Source organism: Lacerta agilis, chromosome 5 (assembly GCF_009819535.1).
Source record: "Lacerta agilis isolate rLacAgi1 chromosome 5, rLacAgi1.pri, whole genome shotgun sequence".
Classification (NCBI taxonomy): Eukaryota; Metazoa; Chordata; class Lepidosauria; order Squamata; family Lacertidae; genus Lacerta; species Lacerta agilis.
The window spans coordinates 92684860-92710447 of NC_046316.1; the positions used below are offsets into that span (position 1 = coordinate 92684860).

General features: G+C 47.8%; 1 protein-coding gene across 1 annotated transcript; it reads right to left on the reverse strand.

Moving 5' to 3' along the window:
• Nucleotides 1–3833: 3833 nt before the first annotated feature.
• TCTEX1D2 (Tctex1 domain containing 2) lies at nucleotides 3834–7502 on the reverse strand. The gene is made up of 5 exons (XM_033150909.1): nucleotides 7363–7502; nucleotides 6014–6147; nucleotides 5026–5095; nucleotides 4187–4250; nucleotides 3834–3977 (listed from the first exon to the last, which is right to left on the reverse strand). The coding sequence occupies exons 1-5, from the start codon at nucleotides 7485–7487 to the stop codon at nucleotides 3930–3932; spliced, it is 441 nt and encodes a 146-aa protein (XP_033006800.1). The 5' UTR covers nucleotides 7488–7502; the 3' UTR covers nucleotides 3834–3929.
• Nucleotides 7503–25588: the final 18086 nt, after the last annotated feature.

Genomic DNA, 25588 nt, shown 5'->3' on the forward strand with positions numbered 1-25588 from the left:
TGTGATTCTGAGAGGGTCCCCAGGTCTCGGTCAAAATAGAACGGATTCGCTGTGTGGACGCAACCGGCCTCTCTGTGTGTTTGTGTAATTTTGGGTGAGCCAACATGGGCTCAGTGTGATTTTTGGGTGAGCCTGCATGGGCTCCGTGTGATTCTGAGAGGGTCCCCAGGTCTCGGTCAAAATAGAACGGATTCGCTGTGCGGACGCAACCGGCCTCTCTGTGTGTTTGTGTAATTTTGGGTGAGCCAACATGGGCTCCGTGTGATTTTTGGGTGAGCCTGCATGGGCTCAGTGTGATTCTGAGAGGGTCCCCAGGTCTCGGTCAAAATAGAACAGATTCGCTGTGCGGACGCAACTGGCCTCTGTGTGTGTTTGTGTAATTTTTGGTGAGCCAACAAGGGCTCAGTGTGATTTTTGGGTGAGCCTGCAAGGGCTCCGTGTGCGTCTGGGTGAGTCTGTAACTTTATGAGTTGCAAACCAAATAAGCCTTATGAATTTTTTATTCTTATTTTTGTGTGTGGGCCTGTGCGGGTTTCCAGGGGACTGGTCCTCTGGGACTGGTTCTCTGCCAACCCTGCAGCCCGATTTGTGTGGTCTGTGTGTGTTGGGTCCGGGTTGCAGTGGAGAAGAGAAAAAAAAATGGGGACAGGGGTGAGATTATTGTTTCCCTGCAATTCTGTTCAAGTGTTATCCTTGAAGGACAAAGGGAGTTATTTTCTTCCCCTTCCTATTTGGCTTTTCATTTACAGTTTTCTAGCTGGCAGGTACTGCCTCTTCTCTGATAGTAAAAATTGTCTCTGTTGAAATTTAGCACAATAGAGGTTTGTAACCAAAGCTCTCTCTGTGAGTGAGTGGGGGTGCAGGTGGCACCCGCCTTTCCTTCTACTTCTTCCAGCTCTCTTTGTGAGTGAGTGGGGGTGCAGGTGGCACCCGCCTTTCCTTCAACTTCTTCCAGCTCTCTCTATGAGTGAGTGGGGCACCCGCCCTTCCTTGCTGACTCCTAAAAGCATTGCTGCCTTTCTGCATTGTTGGCATTGCCCCCTTTTGGCCCTTTTGTCTTCTGGGCGAAGGGGGGCATTTGCAGGTGCACCTTTCCCTGTTTTCTCTCATTGTACCCCTTTCAGGTTGTTTCTGCACCCCAAAGAAAATGGAATTTTCTTTTCCGTTTGGGTTTTGCAGTCCAATCATGGAAAGGGGGAGCAGTGGGCAGCCCAACCTGCTGGGATGTTTGTGTGAGAAGGGTACTCTGTGTTCCCGAGTTGTTTCATATTTTGTTACTCACATGCGTCTTTCTGAAATTCACTGGCCTTGCTTCCCAGGCCCTTGGCCAGGGTAGGGAGGGGGAATAGATGGTGTGTGTGTGTGTTTTCAAAAACCTTTACTTTACAGGCTGCATGTTTTTTTTTTTTTGTTTTTTTTTTCATTACAAGCTTAGGCCTTCTTACAGCTTTCGCTGCATTCCCTTAACTGGTCCTCCTGGTCTACCTTATTGGTGTGTAGGCCATGTGCGCCTTACTACCTGGTCTTACTGGATAGGCCTTTTTGCCTTTAATTAGCAGACCCGCACTATTGTTTTCCATACACCCCTGCTTCCACAGCCATTTCACACGTTTTTGTTTCATTTTTCACAGGTCCCCTCCACCTTTGACCTGGCCTGTTGCATTATACGTTTTTTTTTGTTTTATTTTTGAACAGGTCTCCTCCAACTTTTGGCCTGGCCTATCAATAGCAGTTTTCACGTCTGGCCTACCTGCATACCTATTGAATTACACGTTTTTTTGTTTTGTTTTATTTTTGAATAGGTCTCCGCCACTTTTCGCCTGGCCTATCAATAGCAGTTTTCACTTCTGGCCTACCTGCATACCTATTGCATTACATGTTTTTTGTTTTGTTTTTGAACAGGTCTCCACCTTTGGCCTGGCTTACCTATACTCCTGTAACACATTGTTTTTATTTCATTTTTTCATTTTATGGTTTTAGAAGCATAAAACAAGGGGGGAAGTGGTGAAGCTTGCAGCTTTGACTTTTTAAGTGAGTTGCACCTGCTCCTCCACCTGTAGTGCTGTTTGTCTCATTTCTAGTTTTTATTTTGTAATGTAGCCCCTCTTGCACAACAATCAAAGCAAGAGGGACGAAGGGGGGCCTCACAACCCCTCCGATCAGTGAACATGTGAACAGAGTACAGTTGCTGGGTGTGGGAATGTAGATGAAGGTGTATGTGATGTGGAAGGAGGGTGGCAAGTACAGAATGGGATGTTGGAAAAAGGAGAAGGCGGGACTCTTGGCAGCAGCAATTGTAGTAGGAGCCCTGACACTGTGAGGACATGCGGGAACTTTGAACCTCAGGAGAAAAGGGGGGAGAGTGGGATGCAACTGGTGTGCAAGCCGGGGGCAGAAATTTGGAATGATTGGAAGAAAAATTGATGGTAAAGAGAAGGTGAACACATTGAAGGCAATATTTATCATCTACACAGATTTGAAGTGTGCTTTCACCATCCTCCGTGCCCATGTTGCAGAGCACATTGAGGTGACTCCGTTGTCAAAACGGAATATCGTGGAGCGGATTTGGTGGCCCGCCAAGGAGTTGGCGGCCTGCCAAGCTGGCTGCCACAGGAGCATGGGACGATGAGAGGAGCCTGAAGATGGCTCTGGTTTCAGGAGTATTGGAGGGAATGGATGAAGCAAACACTTTGGAGACTGTGTTAAAATATTGCCCTGTCCAGAATTCGTTGTTACCCAAAAAGAACCCTGAAATTGACACTCTTTGAATGAGCACATTGAGGGATTAACTCCATTGTCCAAATGAAACACCGTAGTGCGGAGTTGGCAGCCCTGCCAAGCTGGCTGCCACGGGAGTGTGGGACGATGAGAGTGACCTACCGATGGCTCTGAACCGAATTCAATGGCCAAGCTCTGTCTGGCAACCCAACTCTGTCAGAGCTGCTCCCTAATGCCCTGTTTGCAGACCCCACCCCAGTTTCTCCTGAGGGTCAACAGTGGGCTGGTGGTTGTTGGGGGACATGCATTATGTCAACAAGTGCAGTCTCTCTCCCGTGTTTTGTTTCTTTTTCTCCACAGGTGGGTCCTTGGGCATACCCCTTTGATGGCCTCTGCACCAGCACACCAGTACACATTTGGCTGAAACGGTGAATGGACGAGCCATTGACACCGCGCTGGCGAGGATTGTTTGCCGTTTTTGCTGACCACAGACTACGATTGCCGGGGGGTTGCTCCTTGGATTCACCTTTATTTGTAGGCACCAGGACGTGTGCTTAGGCCCAAGACTCTGATTTCAAATTGACTTTGTACCAATAAACTTAGAATCGTTAGGAAAACTACCAACAAAATCTGAGGAAGCCTGACCTAGAGAACACGGCGTTTCTTAAAATTTGTTCCTTGTGGAAGAAGCGAAGGTGTGGAATGAGAATGCAAATATAAATTGTAAAAAGAGAAGTCTTTTCAGGACAAATTTAGGAGCAGAATTCCACGTTAAAATTATAGAGTGCATTTATACCATTCTCACTGAGATTTTAACATATTCATTCAAATAGACTGGGATTCAGCACGAGTTTAGCATTCGCAGCAGACTCAACGGATCTGCAACCAGAAATTTCAATTGTTTGTAATGGTTGTAACCCGATGGGTCTCATCAGGCACTCATCGCAGAGAAAATGTTGCAAGTAAATATAGGGTCGAAGTTGGCAGGAAGTTTTCCTAAACAAACCTTATTGAAAGGAGCAGGAGCTGTGTAAGAGAAGTATCTCGTTTTTTTCAGTGGGGCTTGTGCAGAAAACTCTAGCCATATACAAAGCAGCAACAGCAGACAACTGTCATAAAAGCATCAAGTAGAAAATGTATTTTGTAAACGGGAGTGTCCATCCTCAAAAATATCTTTGAAACAGTGATCTTCTTTGAACTTTTCACCAGCGTTAGTAGAAGAAACAGCCAAAGGCAACCACCACACAGAAGAGGGTGTCCTGCAGGAATGAGAAGGAGAACACCCCTGTGAGCAAAAACGACCTTAGAGATTAAAAAAATCATGACTTTGGGAATCTGTTGCAGTAACAAGCATGATGGAGATTTTCTTCTGCAATTTTTGTAGGTTTTACACATGAGAACATCAGGACACACGGTTTTTAAGCACCCTTCAATGGGTGACGCATGGCAAAAGCAGCAAATCACTTACATTCATGAAAATATCCTGAGCGTAGTTGTCTGTGTCTGCATCCCAGAAGCATCGTGCAGCCATGCTGAAGAAACAAATGAGGAACCGTCCATTGATAAAGAAAAGCATCAGTTGGCGACAGTCACCCACATTTGGAGACTGTTCATTCCACTTGATACGTTGAGAATGCTTCCCCAAAATCCCCCCATCCCCCGGGGGACGGGACCAACAGGGATAGAAAGGTTGATCCCAAATAAGAAGAGCACAATTTGGTTGAAAGTCATTGGGCTTGCGGAACAAATTTACTTCTGCAATGGAACGTCTCTTCCTTCTCCTCCCCCTTGCATGCCTACAAAATTTACTCTGGAGGGTTGCAGGGATCCCTCAGAATAGATTTGGGGGGCATGCAGGGGGAGGAGAGGGAAAGTTCAGTTGTGGGACTGGAAGCTGTTCTGCAGGCAACCAAATGCCTCCAGCTCTGTAGTGGTGAAACCCAGAAGAACCATCTGGAGACAAAAAGAGTGAGGACAGGCATGGAAACCCTCCAGGTGAAGTGAAGGAAGGGAGAGTTACCCACACCAAACATGCTATTGCAACAAAGGTGTCTAATTTGCTCTGAATGTTGGGGGTGTGCTGTGCAAGTCAGAATACATCATGCCATTAAGTTCCCAAAGGAACTGTCTGAATTTGTCATTTGTAGAATCCTCGGGATAAATATGAAGCAGCGCTCAACTCTCAGATTTCACAATGTACAAACACATACACACACACACAACAACAACAACAACAACAACAACCCACAGTGCAAAGTATTAAGAAATGCGAATGATTTGGTGGGAAGGGAGGGAAGCCGAACTTACTTAACTCCTTCGCCTCTCTGTTCTCCGATCACCACTTGCACCACCATTTTATATCGGTGAAAACCTCTCTCTAGAAAGAAAGATGGGGTAGAAAAATGATTGGGGGAAATTGAAAGATTTCACACCTATATATTGTCACATCATATGTTTGGCCAGATGAAAGAACATCAGCAAGGGTGTGTGTGCCCAAGAGAGAGAAAGGGTGGGTGAGTTGGGCAGGAAGACGCACTTTTTTCCTCCTAAAAAGTAAGGGGAAATATCTGTGCATCTTATGGAGCGAATGGTGGTCCCTGGAGCTGAATTGCCCAGGGGCCAAAAGAGGATCATGCTTTTTATTTTACAAAGAGAAAAGGGGGTGTTGAAAGGACCCCGCTCAGCAGCTGATCAGCAAGAGATCGGGAGAGAGATTAGAGTCCTGGCTCCCTTTCAGCCCTGCCTCCTTGCCCAGGCCTCCTTTGTTGAATGTGCTGCAGAGGGAGGTTGTTTGTTTCCCCAGCGACATGTGACTGGCTGATTAGATTATCTGTCTGGAAACTGGAAACTTTAGAAGCTGCAGAGTTGAACCCATAAAAATGGGGCTTTCCCTCTTTGCTTTTCCCCCTTTGCAAAAAAGCTGCAAAACTTTTAGCTGATCCTCAAAAAACCAGGGCTTTTCCCTTTGCAAAAAAGCTGCAAAACTTTTAGCTGATCCTCAAAAAAACAGGGCTTTTTCCTTTGCAAAAAAGCTGCAAAACCTTTAGTTGATCTTCAAAAAAGCAGGGCTTTTCCCTTTGCAAAAAAGCTGCAAAACTTTTAGCTGATCCTCAAAAAACCCCAGGGCTTTTCCCTTTGCAAAAAAAGCTGCAAAACTTTTAGCTGATCCTCAAAAAAAACAGGGCTTTTAGAGGAGGAAAACCAGAAAAATATTTTTTTTCTGGTTTCTCCTCTAAAAACGAGGTGCGCCCTATGGAGCGAAAAATACGGTACTCTTGGCACATGCTATAATTACCTTTTAGCTTTTCCAGGATTGTCTCTGATAAGGATTTGGTGAGTTGTGGGATCTCATCAGGGTTGTACTGTACACTGGCCAGCTCCTCTTTTAACACCTCATGGATACAATCTTTCACCGTAGAAGGGCGGAATCTAATAGGAAAGAATGGCATAACACTGCTTACAGTTATATCTCCTCTCCACCAGTATAACAAATAACTGGAGTCTCTGGGATGTCTGATTTGTGACAACTCCCAAACTTCAGGCTTACATCTTTGAGCGGATTCACACTCAGTTTACATCTTCATATGGTTTAAGCCTTCAGGGGCTGTACCACTTGAGAATGCAAGTGGGAAGAAGGGCCTTGACTGATGGCATTCCTTTACAACAGATGAACAGACACCCAGCACATGGGAAAACAATTAAGTATCAGGTCATGGCTGGAAGGCTTAGGATGCAGGATATGTGCTGATGCTCAGTAGTTCAATGACTGGGAACTAAATGTATGCCAGCTTCAAGTCAACATCAGAAAGGATCTGAAAGTTCTTTAAAGTACAGTGGTACCTTGGTTCTCAAACTTAATCCATTCTGGAAGTCCATTCCAAAAGCAAGGTGCGCTTTCCCATAGAAAGTAATGCAAAATGGATTAATCCGGACTTTTACAAACAACCCCTAAAACAGCAATTTAACATGAATTTTACTATCTAACGAGACCAGAGATAAAAAAAAAATATATGAAAGCAACAAACAATGTACTGCAGTCACACAATCCATCCATCCATCCATCAGTAGCTGAACTGGGTTCCACACAGCCACAAAAACAAAACAAAAAGAGCCGCAAAATAAACAGCAAAAACAGACAGACCTCAGCGTGACACTCAAATCGTAAGCGTGACACTCAAAACGGAGCACGTTCGGCTCCCGAAAAAAGTTCGGAAACCGGAACACTGACTTCCGGGTTTGCAAAATAAAAAATCCCTTCCAGTAGCACCTTAGAGACCAACTAAGTTTGTTCTTGGTATGAGCTTTCTTGTGCATGCAGTGCTTGGGGGTTCCTAGTTGTTTGGGTACCAAGGCGTTTGAGAACCAAGGTGCCACTTGTAAAGGGATCGAGGTGGATTTTGTAGCCCCTGGGAGAGCGGTGTGTGTCGGCCTCCAAAGAGGGAGGCAGAACCTGGTGGGATCCAGATGTTGCTGGACACAACAAGCCCTGCCTTGCCGCCTCGAGCTCCCTGCAGGGCAGGAGGGGCGAATAGGGGAACGAAGGAGCCCGTCTCCCCCTATGGGAGGGGAGGGGGAGGGTGCTTGTCTGTTTCGTTTTTGCAGGGCCGGCCCCTCCCCCTCCCCCTCCCCCGGCCACTGACTGACTTGTGCTGGAAGGCGGGCCGCAGGCTGTACGTGCGGGCCGGGCCCGAGCCGCTATAGGGCCTGGGACTGCGCCGCGGAGACGCCTCCCGCGGAGACGCCGGGGTCTGCGACGGAGACGACTCCATGGCAACTTTCGCCGCCCGCTGGGGTGAAGCGGCACGCGTCGCCTTGGCGACGACCGATTTCTGCTTCCGGCGCCGCGGAGCGCCAAAGAAATTCCTAGAGGGGACTTGGCGCATTTCCGTTTTCGGAGCAGCAGAGATAAAAAATAAATTCCTAGAGAGGTCTCGACGACGACGGCCCATTTCCGCTCCTGGCGCCGCAGACATATGGTCAGCTCCACGGGAAACCATGACGCCACGCCACTTCCGCTTCCGGCACCACAGAGCTAAAAGCAGCTGTAGAGCGGCCCTTGGAGTGGGACTTTTCTTTAAAAAACCCATGGCGAAAGGGTGGGCGAGGAAAAGACTTTTAGCCACTTTTATGCAGAAACCAGGGCTCTGGTTTTCTATGGGAGCAGAGAAGTGCCGCGCCAAGACACTTAAGCATCTCTCTGGCGGAAGACTCCTCTGACCTTTGCGTCATAGAAATAAGAAACATTAGAGCCGTGCGATTTTTAAATGGAAATATTCCCGCCTCGGCCCCGGCCCCCCCTTCCCCGCGCCCATGGAAAGGCACCCTTTCGAGCTATAGTTGAAATAGGAAAATGCGGCTATGGGTTTTTGTGGGGCCTATAGGCCACCGCGGCCGAGGGAGGAGGCGTCCAGTTTTTGACCTCGAGATTTACTCCGAATTACTTATCTCTATGGAGCATATAGTGCTCCCTGGAAGGACAGATCCTGAAGTTGAGGCTCCAGTACTTTGGCCACCTCATGAGAAGAGAAGACTCCCTGGAAAAGACCCTGATGTTGGGAAAGATGGAGGGCACAAGGAGAAGGGGGCGACAGAGGACGAGATGGTTGGACAGAGGTGGACACGACTGAACAACAAACTCCAAGGAGCTGAAGGCAGTGCATGCGGTCCCCTCATTTTATTCTGACAATATTAGCCTGACAGAGACTTAACTGGCCAGTGAGCTTCATGTTTAAGAAGGGATTTGAACCTGCATGTGTGGTCCAGTTCCAAGGCTCTAGCCACTATACTACACCACCCCACCTGCCATTGATGCTGGCCAGCTGCCTCAAGAGGACACATGGGTCAGCCTGTGCAATGTCATAAATCTGACATTCGAAAGTGCAACATTTGACTGTTTCCGTCTCCTGGGAAATCTCCTACTGCTGATCTGAAAGCTGCCATTCAGCAATGGAAATAAGTGTGAAGCTTTTGAATGGGAACTTCTCAGGATGTCTCTATTACCGTATGCTTCGAGCTGAATCGAGACAATGGACTCATCTTCCCACAATAGGTGTTAGTCAAAATATTAAAAGCTTGAAAGCTTGTGCCATCACACAATCCTCTGTAAAGAATGATCACTGTACTTCTTTACATTTAAACTCGGGGCTCCTCCAGACACCCTTTTTAATATTGCTTTCTTGATGATTTACCGTATTTTTCGGTCCATAAGGCGCTCCGGACCACAAGACGCACTTGTTTTTTAAAGGGGAAAAACCAGGGAAAAAATATTTTCCTGGTTATCCTCCTCTAAAAAACACGGAGGGGAGTGCTGGAGGGGAAGCCCCTTCTCCCTTCACAGCGGCTCATCCCCGCTTCCTTAAAGGGACATGGGGACGAGGGGAGAAAATTTCTCCCCTCCTCCCCATGTCCCTTTAAAGCAACAGGGGATAAGCCTGCTTTTGGCGTCGGGGCACAGGGTGGTGGAGAAAGCAGCAGCATCCCCGCTGTTTCCTCCACCATCCCATGCCTTGCACCGATCCCAAAAGCCTGCTTTTGGGATTGGTGGGCAGCGCGTGGGGTGGTGGAGGAAATCCTCTACCAACCTCTCTGCCGCCCACCGATCCCAAAAGCAGACATCGCAGCTGCCTCCCCCCACCTCCCGCCGAATACGGCGGGGGATGGGGGAGGCAGCAGAGATGTTGGTGGTTCGTGCTAGCAGCTCCGTTCACGGAGCTGCTGGCACGATCCACCAACATCCCTTTCGCTTCTTGCCGCCTCCCCCCATCCCCCGTCGCGTTCGGCGGGACGTGGGGGGAGGCGGCGGAGGTGTTGGTGGATCGTGCTAGCAGCTCCGTTCACGGAGCTGCTGGCACGATCCACCAACATCCCCTTTGCTCCCCGCCGCCTCCCCCCATCCCCCGTCGCGTTCGGCGGGACGTGGGGGGAGGCGGCGGAGGTGTTGGTGGATCGTGCTAGCAGCTCCGTGAACGGAGCTGCTGGCACGATCCACCAACATCCCCTTTGCTCCCCGCCGCCTCCCCCCATCCCCCGTCGCGTTCGGCGGGACGTGGGGGGAGGCGGCGGAGGTGTTGGTGGATCGTGCTAGCAGCTCCGTGAACGGAGCTGCTGGCACGATCCACCAACATCCCCTTCGCTTCCCACCGCCTCCCCCCATCCCCCGTCGCGTTCGGCGGGAGGTCGGGGGAAGCGGCGGAGATGTTGCTGGATCGTGCTAGCAGCTCTGCTCGCCGAAAGAAGCTTCTTTCGGTGAACGGAGGTGCTGGCATGATCCAGCAACATCGCTGCTGCCTCCCCCCACCTTCCGCCGAACGCGACGGGGGATGGGGGGAGGCAGTGGGAGCGAAGCCTTCGCTCCATAAGACGCACAGCGATTTTCCCTTCCATTTTAGGAGGGAAAAAGTGCGTCTTATGGAGCGTAAAATACGGTAGGCTCACGGTAATGTGGTCTCGCTTTCAACATAGTTTGCACCTGCAAAAGCTTTGGGGGTGTCCAACCTGTTTCCTTTCAGTTAGGCATGATCAGAGCTCAAGGACACAAAAACTTAATGTTCAGCTGCAGTTTTGTGCTAGCTCACAGAAGGATCAGCACTAGCACAAGGGGATGTCTTTGCTATCTCAGCAGTCATCTGACCAATGCTGGGTAAATTCCAATCTGCTACATTTTAAGCTTTGCTTATCAATGATTTAATTTTTCCATCTCACGGCGGTTCATCTCTCATCTTGTAAAATTCTTCTCTACGCACCTGCTGTCTAAAATTTCATTTCAGGCCTCTGATGAAGTCCATAAAAGCTTATGTCATGATACATTTATTAGTCTTTAGGGTCCCACAAGAACCTCTGTTGTTTTTACTGGAACAAGAGAGAGTCATAGCTTCAGAGGTAACTGGGAAACTCAGCCTGCAGACAGGGAGGGGGGACTTTGTAGTCTAATATTTTCCTTATGTGACTACAATTGTCACCCTGTTCTTGGTCCCTACCTGACAACACCTGGAATTCTCTTAGCCAAACACCCACACAACCCAAAGAACCACGGGAACTATAGTTTGTTAATGGCACTGGGAATTATAGCACTGTGAGGGGGGAAGCAACTGTTCCCAGGATGCTTTGGGAGAAGAACTGTGCTTTTTGATGCACACTCTGAACGGATGGTGCAGATGTACTCCTTGCTAACCTTTTGTTCGCCTTTCCCAGCTCTCCAATATCCTTTTTGAGACGAGGCAACTTCACCAGTTGTTTCAAACTACAGGAAAGGTGATTCCAACTACACATTAAGGAGAACTTTCTGACTGTAAGAGCTGTTTGCCAGTGGAATGGACTCTCTCAGAAGGTGGTGGACTCTCATTCCTCTGAGGTTTTTAAGCAGAGGTTGGATGGCCATCTGTCAGGGATGCTTGAGCTGAGATTCCTGCACTGCAGGGACTTGGACCAGATGGCTCCCTTTCAGCTCCACAATTCTGTGACTCTATTGCTGTTTCAGTGTATCTGAAGAAGTGTGCATGCACACGAAAGCTCATACCAAGAACAAACTTAGTTGGTCTCTAAGGTGCTACTGGAAAGAATTTTTTATTTTGTTTTGACTATGGCAGACCAACACGGCTACCCACCTGTAACTGTACTTAGTATTAACAAAATCGAAAATTATTTCCAGTAGCACCTTAGAGACCAACTGAGTTTGTTCCTGGTATGAGCTTTCGTGTGCATGCACACTTCTTCAGATACACGTACTTAGTATTGTCCCTCACACAGTCATATTTTCAACGCAGGCAATTGTGTTATGATTCACCGCCTGCTATTTTAGTTTCAATCCCTTTCCAAATAATTTCCGTGAGGATGCCAAAGTTTCATTTCCGAGAAGTCAGCCATGCTGTTTTATATCGTAATTATTTGTATGGTTTTAATAGATTGTGGAGAGAGAGAGATAGTTTTAATGCTATGGCTGTTTACTTGTATTTAATTATTTTCCCCAATGTTTTTAGATTAGGGACACGGGTGGCGCTCTGGTCTAAACCACAGAGCCTAGGGCTTGCCAATCAGAAGGTCAGGGGTTCGAATCCCTGCAACAGGGTGAGCTCCCATTGTTTGGTCCCAGCTCCTGCCAAGCTAGCAGTTTGAAAGCACATCAAAGTGCAAGTAGATAAATAGGTACCGCTCCGGCGGGAAGGTAAACGGCATTTCCGTGCGCTGCTCTGGTTTGCCAGAAGCGGCTTAGTCATGCTGGCCACATGACCTGTAAGCTGTCTGCGGACAAACGCCAGCTCCCTCGGCCTATAGAGCGAGATGAGCGCCGCAACCTCAGAGTCGGTCAGGGGTACCTTTACCTTTACCTATGTTTTTAGATGTTCTTATTTTTTATCTGGAAGATGCCTTGAGTTCCTGTCAGGGGGAAAAGTGGGATATAAATAATTATCTAATACTGTAAAAATAAATGTGAGAAAGTTCAGCCTGGGCAGTAGCAGCATCTGGAGAGTTTTCAAAGGAGACCCCCCCCCACAGCACATTATAGTCGCCCAAAGGGACCCTAGGGGTGTTTCTGCAGCATCAACATTTTGGGCAAAATTGGTATTTTGAGCAGAAGCTCAAATTGCATCTAGATCTTTGAGTGATTTGCACTAGATTGGCAAGGTTTTCTTGACTCCCAGTAAGAGCCAAAATGAAATGATTCCATTCTCCTAAATTGTACTGCTGAAACAACGAAAGCTCAATTAAATGACAGTGGATTCCGTGTGTGGCACTCAAAAGAAATTCCTGGGATCAGGATTCGTAAGTTCTAAGTGTGTGTATTTTGTACCCAGTGGATCTTAGCCTTCTATTTAAAAACCAAGTAGATCCCAAGAGGCCAACTAAGTTTGGTCTCTAAGGTGCTACTGGACAAATTTTTAATTTTTTTACAGGTAGGTAGCCGTGTTGGTCTGCCATAGTCAAAACAAAATTAAAAATTAAAAAAATCCTTCCAGTAGCACCTTAGAGACCAACTAAGTTTGTTATTGGTATAAGCTTTCGTCGTGTGGATGCACACTTCTTCAGAAACACTGAAACAGAAGTCACCAGACCCTTATATAAAGTGGGAGGGTTGGGTGGTGTTTTTCTCAGGAGGGTAGTAGGAGAAGGGTGATTGGCTCAATGGGTATGGTCAACGTGTTGACAACTGTTAACATCTGCAATTAGTCCTATAGGAAAAAGCAAGGGATAGTATGCGGATGATTAGCATATGTAATGAGACAGGAATCCAATATCTCTATTAAGACCAGGTCTCTGCATAGTTTTCAGTTTAGTGATAATTTGTAATTCCCAAATTCAGAATTCAGGGTATCTGAAGAAGTGTGCATGCACATGAAAGCTCATACCAAGAACAAACTTAGTTGGTCTCTAGGGTGCTATTGGAAAGAATTTTTTTATTTTTTATTTTGTTTTTATTTTTTTATTTCGACTGCGTCAGACCAACACTGCTACCTACCTGCAAGTAGATCCCGTAAGTCCGAAGTCTGCTCACCCATGGAAGAACCAAATGTCTAGAAAAATTATCCCATCATGGCTTGCCCATATGCCTTTTTAACAGCAGCTTGAGATGCAGAAATCAAGTGGATGTTTTCAAGGCACAGAGACAATGTCTGTTAATGTCTGCGGCTGGAGCTGCTGTTCGAGGCGCAGGAGCAGAGCCTGATAAGAAACATTGGCAGCGCGAGATCTTGTAGTTCAGTCCTGAAATGGCTGTGGCCCGAATTTGGGCCGCTGAGTCTTTAGTGAGCTAATGTGTCCCCTTAGTGGAAAATATTCGAGGAAGATAAGTGATCTGGCAGCGTGGCAAACGACTTCTTGCGATGACACCCACTCTTAAATGCTATATGGAAAGAGTCAGGTAGACAGGATCCTTTATCAGGGGCAGAAATCTCAACCGAGTTTACAGATGTTCTGTAGACACTCAGCCCATCAAAGATAATTTTTTGCTTTCCTTTTACTTTAAATGTCGGGGGGGGGGGGAGGGAAGATGAGCTTTGACCATGCTGACTAGATAGATGCTATCAGCTGTGGTCTAACTAAGAAGATCTTTCATGATCTTTTTGAGTTCTCGCAAAGCCTCAGATGGAAACAGCCCGTTGCATTTGTGCCTCAGCAAGTTAGATCAATGTCTCCCTGATATATAAATAAAGCAAACAAGCAGTTTTGAAGTAACAGAAGATGGGCATCTCTACATTACAGATTTGTTGGGTTCCGGTCCTGCTTGGATGGATGTTTCCAGGGGGTGTTGCGTGGGGAGTGTTCTTCAGCCCCACGGAGCCTTCAATGTGGGGTTCAATTTTATCCTTCTTTAATAAACAACAAACTAATTAACTAACAATAACAAATAATGCATCTGATCACCGAAGAATTGATGCTTTTGAATTATGGTGCTGGAGGAGACTCTTGAGAGTCCCATGGACTGCAAGAAGATCAAACATATCCATTCTCAAAGAAATCAGCCCTGAGTGCTCACTAGAAGGACAGATCCTGAAGTTGAGGCTCCAGTATTTTGGCCACCTCATGAGAAGAGAAGACTCCCCGGAAAAGACCCTGATGTTGGGAAAGATGGAGGGCACAAGGAGAAGGGGACGACAGAGGATGAGATGGTTGGACAGTGTTCTCAAAGCTACTAACATGAGTTTGGCCAAACTGCGAGAGGCAGTGAAGGATAGGCGTGCCTGGCGTGCTCTGGTCCATGGGGTCACAAAGAGTCGGACACGACTGAACGACTGAAGAACAACAACAAATAATGCATCTAAGACAGCGACTTCTTCATTTACTTGGGAATCTGGAAATAGAGAATATCTCCAAACTCAGTAATACACAATTACGCCAGTATTGTAGAAGATTAAGATTGTTTTAAAAGTGTCTGGCCAATGAAGTTGAATGTTGGAAGATTCAGGACAGATAAAGAAAGTCCTTCTACATGCAGCGCCTGGGTAAACTTTGGAACTCCCTGCCGCAGGAGCCAGTGGTGGCTACCACTTGGATGTTTCTAAACGAGGATTGCACAAATTCATGGAGATGACGATGATGTTTTATTTTTGTGCCCCACCCAACAGAATATACAAAAACACAACAGAACACCGCACAGCAAAAACTTCCTGATACAGGGCTGCCTTCACACCTAAGAACCAAATGCTAGGGGCCGAGGTCCCTTTTCTCCCCCCCTGCCCATAAAATATTTGAGGAAGCCAAGCAAGAGAATGGGCTCCGCGCATCTTGTCCCTCCCTATGGGAGGTTCACCCCACCCCTATGGGCGCTGCCCCAGGTGCCCAAAAGGGTTCTTCCACCACTGTCCCTGCCCAGATAGGGGCCATAGCTGTCAACCTTTTCCCTTTTTTTGCAGGAAATTCCCTTATTATAGCATTGGGAAATAGCAGGGAGAGTTGACAGCTATGATGGGGCGTAGCTGGGCCACCAGTCAAAGTTGATGGAAGGTACTCTGGGCCACTGAGGCCACCTGAGCCTCGAGCGACAGCAAAGGATCCAGGAGTACCCCCCAAGCTACGAACCCGCTCCTTCAGAGGAAACGTAACCCCATCAAGAGCAGGCGACCTCCCACCCATCCAGTCTAGGGAACCACCCACTAACAGTGCCTCAGGGAGGCAGTGTGGTGTAGTGGTTAAGAGCGGTAGACTCGTAATCTGGTGAACCGGGTTCGCTTCCCCGCTCCTCCACATGCAGCTGCTGGGTGACCTTGGGCTAGTCCCACTTCTCTGAAGTCTCTCAGCCCCACTCACCTCACAGAGTGTTTGTTGTGGGGGAGGAAGGGAAAGGAGAATGTGAGCCGCTTTGAGACTCCTTCGGGTAGTGATAAAGCGGGATATCAAGTCCAAACTCTTCTTCTTCTATGCTCTGGTAACCTCAAGGTTAGATTACTGCAATGCGTTATATGTGGGGCTGCCTCTGAAAGTGGTTCGGAAAGTACAGCTCGTGCAGAATTCAGAGCCAGGTTGCAACCGGAAGCAAGACAGTTTGAGCCTATTACACCAGTCCTGGTCCGACTGCACTGGCTACCAATTAGTTTCCGGGCCCAATTCAAAGTGCAGTTTTTGACTTATAAAGCTTTAAAAGGCTCAGAACCGCAATACCTCAAGGGCGGCCTCTTTCCATATGAACCTATCCGGACCCTGAGATCATCATCTGATGCACTTCTTTGTATGCCCCCTCCTCAAAAGGTCCGGAGGGTGGCAACACGAGAACGGGGCCTTCTCTGCAGTGGCTCCCCATCTGTGGAATGCTCTCCCCAGGGAAGTTCGCCTGGCGCCTTCATTATACACTTTTAGGTGCCAGGCAAAAACGTTCTGTCAGGTTTTCTGGGCATCTTAGAGTTAATGATGCAAGAGGCGTTCTGATCCTGGGAGTTTAGCCTTGCCCACTGTAATACGGGCACTTTTCCTTTGTCTAGAAAAGGGGAGGTTTGGTTTCACTTTCCCCTTCTCTGCATTCTTCTGCCTTATTGCTTTGTGTTACTGCTAAATGTTAGTTTGCTGCAAGCATGCAGCTCAAGTCTGGAGGACTTGTGTGTGTGTGCTACTAAATAAAGTCTAGTTTAGTTTAGTAGCACTGGCGTCTGTCAAGTTATTTCACGACGCCACGGAGAAGCAGACCTAAAAAGCCATCGTGACGCTGTGCTTAACTCTGCAACTGGAGAACGCTAAGGGCGAAGCAGAAGTGTGCCTGGGCGCCATTGATGTCGGAGACGATCGTAAAGGTGATTGATTGCAGTGCCGGCCAGCAGCACTACTTGGGTCAAAGGTTTTATGACCCAATATCAACACTATCCAAAACAGGTTATGGATGGCTTAATGGCTTAATTGCTTTATTGCCAAGAAGCTACGCTTTGATGGCGAGGCGTCCTGAGGAGATTGATTGCCAGGACGGGAGGTCTGCATGTCTGCGGGGCCGGCAGCCGATAGCCCAGCTGGAGGACTGTTTTGTGCCATGCTTTTGAGGCACAAAGCAGGGAAACCTCGCTGGTGAAGAGAAGCCGTTTTCCGGAGCTGGGAGCTGAGAGGCGAGTGCTGAGTTTGCAGCCACGTGAGTTACCTCAAGCCCCAGGGGGGAGATGGCGCAGTCCCATGAGAGTTTCGTGCCACCCTTTCCAAGGTTGGATGGGAGGAATTGGCAAGATTGGGCCAAGAAAATGGAGATATTTCTGATTGCTAAAGATCTTTGGACTTGTACTCAGAGCCCACCAGTTCAAGCCCCTGCTGCTGAAGCTGCTGCAGCACTTAAGAAAGACCAGAGGGCTACTGCTCACATAGTCATGGGCATAGAGGAAGAGCTGATGGTGCACATAGACGCTGCCACTAATGCCCACCAAATTTGGGAGTGTCTTAAGCGTGTGTTTCAAAGAACGTCAGCTGGTGCCAAACTTCATACAACTAGACAGCTGTTTGAGTTACGTTTGCAAGAAGGAGGCTGTGTGCGTCAACATGTGGCCAAAATGCTGGCACTCTTCAACAAGTTGAGACAGCTGAATGTTCCTTTCTCAGAGGAACAAAAGGTCTATATCCTTTTGAGCTCACTAGACCCCAGTTATGAGACTCTTTCCCTAACGCTGGAGTCCATGCCTGCAAGCCAGTTGAATCTGGACTATGTTACTGGGAGGCTGCAGGACGAACAGGACCGGAGGCAGAGAGAGAAAGGGAAAGCTGTTAAGGGGGGTTGCTTTTTGCCTAAGCCCAGGAGTGGAGAAAACGCTGAGAGCTCTGTTAAAGCTTTTGCAGCTAAGCGCTGTTATCTGTGCAATTCTGATAACCATCTTCAGGCAGACTGCGATCAGGCTGACTTCAAAGATGGTTTCCATGGCAACCGGGAGATGAAAGGAAGACCACGTCGTGGGAGAAGAGGACCTTCCAGAGCAAGCAGAGGAGGGGCTGGAGCCCACTGCAAAGCAGCTGCATATGCTTTGGTTGGAAAGACAGTTGCTACCCCCAAGCTGCGTTGGTTAATAGACAGTGGTGCGGGGAGACATCTAGCGCCACCTAGCAGCCAGTTGCGGAACTGCAGGCCGATCCAAGATGCAACTGCAGTCACTCTGGCTGATTCAACCACAAGACCTGTTACCAAAACTGGTGTTATGTTCATGCCTTGTCTTAATGATGATATTGATGTGTATGTTTTAGATGGTATGAAATTTGGTTTACTTTCTGTTTCAGCTTTAGACAATGCAGGTTATCTGGTCAGTTTTGGGAACCAGGTATGCACCATCTCCAAAGATGGGAAACAATTGGTCCAGGTGAAAGGCCATGATGGGGTGTATATGCTGGAAACTGACAACAGCGCCACAGAGAGGGCGCAGGGTGCTGAAACAAGTAATGGCATCTCTGAGGAGACTCAAGCTCAGTATGCCAACTTACCCACGCATGATCAGTGTTTGCATTTATGGCATCGCAGATTCTCGCACGTGAATTGGAAATATGTGCGCAAGCAGGTAGAGTGCACTGATGGTTGTAAAATGAAGGAGTGCTCCAAGTTTCTAGACTGTAGAGCTTGTAAAAGAGCCAAAGTGCATTCTTGCAGCTACCCATCATCTGATAGGGTGACCAAGCAAGCTTTCGAGCTTGTGCATGCGGATCTCTGTGGTCCGATGGGGGTGCCAAGCATGGGTAATTCTCGCTATGTTCTTTGTCTCACTGATGATTTTAGTCGAGCAGGATGGATTTTCACGCTCAAAGACAAGGGGCAAACAGCGAAGGAGATTATAGAATGGGTGAAAGCAGTAGAGGTGGAATTTGGAACCCGCGTGAAAGCGTTTCAGACAGACCGAGGCACAGAATTTACTGCATCTAAGCTGCAGGATTTCTTTCGTGCCAAAGGTATCAAGCATAGAAAAACTGCTCCTTATTCTCCTCAAGAGAATGGTGTTTCTGAGAGGAGGAATAGAACAATGCAGGAGGCAGTAGATGCTCTCTTGTTTGACTCAGGCTTGCCAAGATGCTATTGGGCTGAAGCCTGGAGAACTGTCTGCCACACTCTTAACAGGACATACAGTTCCGTGATAGGGACCACGCCCTACTTTCTACTTTATGGAAAGAAGCCCAAGGTCCACTATTTTCGGACTTTCGGGGCAGAAGCTTGGGTTCTTATCCCCAGACATTTACGTAGAAAGGGCAGTCCAAGATCGCAAAAGTTGATTTTCTGTGGCTACGAGACAGGTTCGAAAGCCTGGAGATTTGCTTTCCCAGATGGCGATCGTTCACGAGTCATAATCAGCAGGAGCGCTGAGTTTTGTGAGCAGCAAGGCTGGAAAAGGATTCACGGAAATCCTGAGGTGCTCACAGATCCGTTCAGCGATCTTGACTATGAAGATCAGCCAGTTACATCAGCTAGTCGTGCAGAAGGTGGTCAACCTGCTGGTGTTTCGGGCCGCATTCCCGAACACGACCAGGGTGCAGTGTCAGAGGGGGCAATCCCAAAGAGACAGGTGAAGACAGAACCAAGGAGTGCACCCACATCTCCAGAAGTAGCTAGGAGAGGCAAGCGAGGTAGGTCTCCAAGGTCTCCAACAGGGAAACCCAGTCCAGGGGGACATAGCAAGCGCAGTAGGTCGCTTGGTGGTTCACCAGACGCCAGGGACTCCCAGGCTGAGTCTAGCACGTCTGGGTCAGGGGGCGAGTCACCGGTGGTGCCACGGCGTTCCAAGCGCACTACAAAGGGGAAACCTCCTGACAAGTTCCAAGCCACTAATGTTTGGGCCGGTTTTGCTCACTGCGAACCGGAAAGTTTCGCTGAGGTGCAGAGATTACCTCAAGCAGAATCCAGCAAGTGGCAACAAGCAATGGAGAAAGAACTTAGTGCCATGAAATCTCTTGGAGTTTTCACGCTGACCACTTTGCCAGCTGGACAGCAAGCTGTGAGCTGTCGCTGGGTCTATAGATTGAAACCCACTGCAAGTGGAGAGCCACAATATAAGGCTAGATTGGTGGCAAGAGGTTTCAGCCAGAGGCCAGGAGTGCATTACTCACAAGTCTATGCACCCACGTCCCGTAGTGAAACAATGAGATTGCTTCTTGCTGTAGCAGCGCAGAGAGGCGCAGAAGCTGCTCATTTTGACATTGATGTCGCCTACTTAAACGCACCGCTGCAGGAGGAAATCTATATGCTACCTCCTCCGGGTTTTGAGGGCGACAGGTCAGGTCTGGTAAATCTGCTGAGCCGAGAGGCAGCAAAGCCCAGTGTGATGAACAGCTCCAATGTTGGGTGGATGCTGATTGGGCTTGCGGCTCAGACAGAAAGTCAATTTCTGGAATAGTGGTAAAATTTGGAGGTTCTGTAATTGGCTGGAGGTCCAAAAAGCAGAGTTTAATTGCTCTATCGTCAACTGAGGCAGAGTTCAGTGCTCTTTCAGAAATGTGTCGAGAGCTTGAATTCTACAAGTGCCTAGTACAGGAAGTGTGTGAGAAGTGTTACCTACCCATCACCATATGGGAGGATAACCAGCCATGCTTGAAGTTGGCTGAATCCGGTCAATTCAACGCACGAACCAAACACCTGGATATTCGGTTCAAAAATGTGCATGAGAGCGTTAGGACAAATGTGGTCAAATATTGTCCTAGCGAAATGAATCTTGCCGATGGATTCACAAAGCCCTTGAGTTTCCAGAAACACGAAGGTTTCTGTGATGGGTTAAATGTTGAATGAAATGTATATATGTCTACCCAGGATTGCGAACGAGAGGGGGTGTCAGGTTTTCTGGGCATCTTAGAGTTAATGATGCAAGAGGCGTTCTGATCCTGGGAGTTTAGCCTTGCCCACTGTAATACGGGCACTTTTCCTTTGTCTAGAAAAGGGGAGGTTTGGTTTCACTTTCCCCTTCTCTGCATTCTTCTGCCTTATTGCTTTGTGTTACTGCTAAATGTTAGTTTGCTGCAAGCATGCAGCTCAAGTCTGGAGGACTTGTGTGTGTGTGCTACTAAATAAAGTCTAGTTTAGTTTAGTAGCACTGGCGTCTGTCAAGTTATTTCACGACGCCACGGAGAAGCAGACCTAAAAAGCCATCGTGACGCTGTGCTTAACTCTGCAACTGGAGAACGCTAAGGGCGAAGCAGAAGTGTGCCTGGGCGCCATTGATGTCGGAGACGATCGTAAAGGTGATTGATTGCAGTGCCGGCCAGCAGCACTACTTGGGTCAAAGGTTTTATGACCCAATATCAACACTATCCCTTTTAAAATGTGGTAGGTTTTCTTTGGGGGGGGGCTATTGGGTTGTTATTTTGATTATATATTTTGTGGTTTTATATATTGATTTTATTCTGTGAACTGCCCTGAGACCTCCAGGTATAGGGCAGTATATAAATCCAAATAATAATAATAATAATTTATTCAAGTTGGCACCCCTGCATTCAGATGTCTTCGGATAGGTCTATTGATGGATAGGATGTCAAAAGATAGGCGTGCCTGGCATGCTCTGGTCCATGGGGTCACGAAGAGTCGGACACGACTGAACGACTGAACAACAAGAACTGCCTCCCATTGTGGCTCTTGGGCTTGGATCCTGCTTGCACATTCCCACTAGGGCAGGGGTGCGATCTACTCACAGAGTTAAAAACTAGAAAATTCTTTCCAGTAGCACCTTAGAGACCAACTGAGTTTGTTCTTGGTATGAGCTTTCGTGTGCATGCACACGAAAGCTCATACCAAGAACAAACTCAGTTGGTCTCTAAGGTGCTACTGGAAAGAATTTTCTATTTTGTTTCGACTATGGCAGACCAACACGGCTACCCACCTGTAACTAGAGTTAAAAACTGGCAGTGATCTACCCCCTTCAGGTTCAGGTCAAGATTGTTGAGCTTTTTTTTAAGGAAGGAAAGCCCCATTTTTTAGGGGTTCAGATCAAAGTTGTTGAGCTTCTTTTAGGGAGGAGGAAAGCCACATTTTGGGGGGGGGGTGCAGTGCGAAAATGTTGAGCTTTTTTTTAGGGGAGCCAAAGCTGTTGAGCTTCTTTGGGGGGAGCAAGTGATCTACCAGTAGATCACGATCTACCTGTTGGACATGCCTGCACTAGGGCATCTGGATTCAATGGGCCTTTGGACTAGAACAGCAGGTTCTTCTTATTTTTTTATTTATTAAATTTGATTAGCCCAGGGCAAGCCAAAGTGACTCACAGCCAAACGGACACCTCCCAGTCTTCTTATTAAAACCAAGAGGAAGAAGAAGAAATAAACCAAAAAAATCTCTATTTTTTATAAAGATTTTATTGATTTTCCACAATAAACAACAATTACAAACACAAAATACAAACATCTCACCCACTTCTAAAAGGCTACAGTTTGTTAAAGGCCGAAGACATGATTATAGAGGAAAGTTTTCCGCCTGGCGCCTTAAGATATATATTGATGGCACCAGGCAAGCCTATACACCTTTAATAAACAGTATGTTTGCTGTTCTTAATTGCTGCAAGGATAACCGAAGATGTGGATTCAGGTAGGTAGCTGTGTTGGTCTGCTGCAGTCGGAAAAAAATATATAGTCCAGTAGCACCTTAGAGACCGACTAGGTTTGTTCTGGGTATAAGCTTTCGTGTGTATGCATTCCCGCCCCCCCCCCGTTCATTTAGAAGATGTGGATGAATTTGTAGGTGGTTTCTGAAAATGTTCTCCCCACCCCACCATTTTTCCCTTTCCCTTTCCCTCCCCCCCCCTTTTTTGACGGGGTGGTTTTGAGCCAAACAAAAGTGTCAACATTTCTGATGCGAGAGTGTAAACATCTCTTCATGCCATTAGTACCGGAGCATTATGCAAATTCTCCTAATTTCTGAGAAATCATTAAATGCACAGGGTGAAGGCTATGAATCATTTCCTGTCAAACGCGCCATTAGCTTTTTTCTTGCTGAACGAACAGATTTCGTTTTGAAAAGAGACATAGAAACAGGGTGCCGGATCGGGGGCCTTTTACTGCGCAGCCAGAGCATCCGGTCCCATACCTTCCAGGTGCCCCATTTTAAGCGGGACAGCCACGCTCTCTCTGCCTCCGTCGCGGCAGCGTAAACCAAAAAATGGCTTATCTTCTGAGTTACGCCAATAAAACTCAGAGTCAAGAGGAGTTAGGAGTCCGTTGCTGTTTATTGCAAAGCAAGAGGTTACAGTCGAATCTTTTCGCAAAACTGCAACCCCGCCCAAGGACCCAGGCAGGGGTATTTATAACATTTCAAACAAAGTATTTCAATTTTCACCAATCATGTACATCATTACCTCATTTCATGTTTAATACACATGCGCAATAAGCATTGCTAACTAAACTTTGATTCTCACTGTGATCTGTTACTTTGTGTTAGTGTGCATGTTGGGAACCTGTGTTACGTGTAGTCATTCGCACCATGTATCAACTTATGTTCTAGCTTATGAGCTGTATCTTTGTGATTGGCGTATTAGCATAGCTGTCAAGTATCACGTATTTGCCGGGATTCCCCCGTTTTTAAACGCGTTTCCCGCTGCAATCCCGGGTTAATCAAAAACCTGTATATTCCCTTCCTTCCCCGTCTCCCCCGTTCTTTGCCTGCTGTCACTAAGAGCCAGACTATCTGCAGACAGGCAGCAGCCAGAGGAGAGGGGAGGAGGAGGAGGAGGACTTGTAAGCGCCAAGGGGAGTGACTCGCAGCCTCGCTCCATCCTGCTTCTTTCTTTGCACGCAGGCTCCACGCGCTCCATGGGACTCGGCTTAGGCGGGAGTGGCGCTGCCTCCGGCGGTATTTTCTTCTTCTTCCTCCTCCTCCTGGGGGTGCTGGGGGAGCACTTCTCCTCAGCTGCCTCTCGCTCGCTCAGTCTCCTCAGGAGCTTCGCCTCAGCCTCCTGCGCTGGGCGGGAGGGGTGGGCGGGGGGAGCGTCGGAGGAGAGAGAGAGAGAGGCAGGCGAGGGGACTGTCGCCGGCTCCGCCTCTTCCTTAGCGGCTCTCGGGCAGCCGGAACCGCACACGGCTGCAGCGGCAGCTGCTGCTGCTGCGGCGGGAAGCGAGCCCGGAGTGGAGGGATGTGGGGCTGGGGACGAGGCAGGATCATCAGCGTCTTCTCCGCTCCGGTCCTGGTGGCCGTGGTCTGCTGCGCCCAGAGTGGAGCCTCGGCATATTTTCCCATTGGCTCCGCCCACTTTTGCTTCTGGCTCCGCCCACCACTGCCACGTGACTATCATAGGTGAGGCTGCTGATCCCTTATTTTGAAATCCGAAAGTTGACAGCTATGCGTATTAGCTGTCCTTCTGTGACAGTGGGGGACGGCGACTTGCCAAATCATCAGTTTCATAAAGCAACAGGTTACCATAACTTCTCTATTAGAAGCATATTCTAGGATTTATAGGGGTACACATTATCACATTCATTTTGGCTCTTTGGGCCACTACCACACCGGGGCACCCCAATTTCGTGCAGCCTGCGTACAGGGGCCGCAGAAGCAGTTCCTGCAGTGGAAGGCAGCATTGGGAAGGAGTCACGAGCAGTGCCGGGTTTATGTATAAGCTAAACAAGCTCTAGCTTAGGGCCCCACTCTCTTAAGGGCCCCCCCCCCCAAAAAAAAATAAAGGAAAAAAACTGGATGTGCATTTCCAAAATATAAGATAAAAAACTAATAAAATAAAACCTACATACAGCAACAGTGTTTTGTGTTGTATAGGCTCCTATGATGTAAGTCAGGGGCCCCGCCTGGTAGCCTGTTCCCTCAAATATCACTGGTTTGCTCCTTTCTATATACAGGTGAAACTCAAAAAATTAGAATATGGTGGAAAGGTTCGTTTCTTTCAGTAATTCAACTTAAAAGGTGAAACTAATATATGAGATAGATTTGTGACATGCAAAGCGAGATATGTCAAGCCTTTATTTGTTATAATTGTGATGGTTATGGTGTACAGCTGATGAGAACCCTAAAGTCACAATCTGAACTTTGGGGTTTTCATCAGCTGTGCGCCATAATCATCACAATTATAACAAGCAAAGGCTTCACATATCTCGCTTTGCATGTCACGAGTCTATCTCATATACCAGTATTATTCTCCAGTAGCTAATGAGAACAATTGCTTATAAATGGACTTTTCCACGATATTCTAATTTTTCGAGTTTCACCTGTATAGGGTGCCTACTTTCCGCATGGACGTGTGGGATGGCAACAAGTGCAAATGGCTTTAGATATCTATGAGGTCCATCAATGACCATATAGCATATATTCAACACAAAAAAGCAACAATTTGTTGTTGACAAAGGGCAGCTGGACATATAAAGGGCCCCATTACCTTCAGTAGCTGAGGGCCTCATCAAACCTAAATCCGGCTCTGGGCTTGGTAGCTTTTGTTCACAAAGGAACGGCTAAAAGGAAAATGTTGTTACCACTTTCCTATGTGACTCTTGAGTCCCAGCGAAAGGCTGCTTCCTCTCTCGTGGCGTCACTTTCTGGCAACGCAGCAGTTTGCAAACAAACAAAAAATTGCGTGGGGTTCGAAAAGTACTGGAGGATGTCTTCTCTCTCACCCCACTCTGCCGCCTTTTTGTTGTGGTCTCGTGCATCAAATCCTTTTGTGCTTGGCGCTCTGACGTCTCCTTTAAACCTTACCGAACATGCGAAACCTGCCATGATAGGAGGCAGAGAGGGGGGAAAAGGGTGGGAGGGGGAGTTTTAGGGTTCTGCGGCAGGCAGGCAGCGATGGGGACAGTTCAGTTCTGCTCCTGGTGCCGTCAGGTGGCTTCCAGAGCACCGGTGGCACAACGAAGGCCAACTCTGCAGGGATGGCGGGCTGGGAAGCGGCCCAATGACACACTTGCCTCAGAGCAGCTTGAATCCTGGGACTGGGGTGTGATTTCTAAGCAGCCCCGACCAGCCTTTTGGAGGAGACAATGGAGAGCCTTCATCAGGTGGAATTGGCTGGAATGGTCTTATTGCTACTTT

Coding starts and splice junctions, on each gene's coding strand:
- TCTEX1D2 (XM_033150909.1), bottom strand. CDS start 7,487: ATGGAGTCGTCTCCGTCGCAGACCCCGGCGTCTCCGCGGGAGGCGTCT. Junction 6,148..7,362: donor CGGCCCGCCTTCCAGCACAA/GTCAGTCAGTGG, acceptor CTTTCCTATTAG/ATTCCGCCCTTCTACGGTGA. Junction 4,251..5,025: donor CAGAGAGGCGAAGGAGTTAA/GTAAGTTCGGCT, acceptor TTGTTTCTTCAG/CATGGCTGCACGATGCTTCT.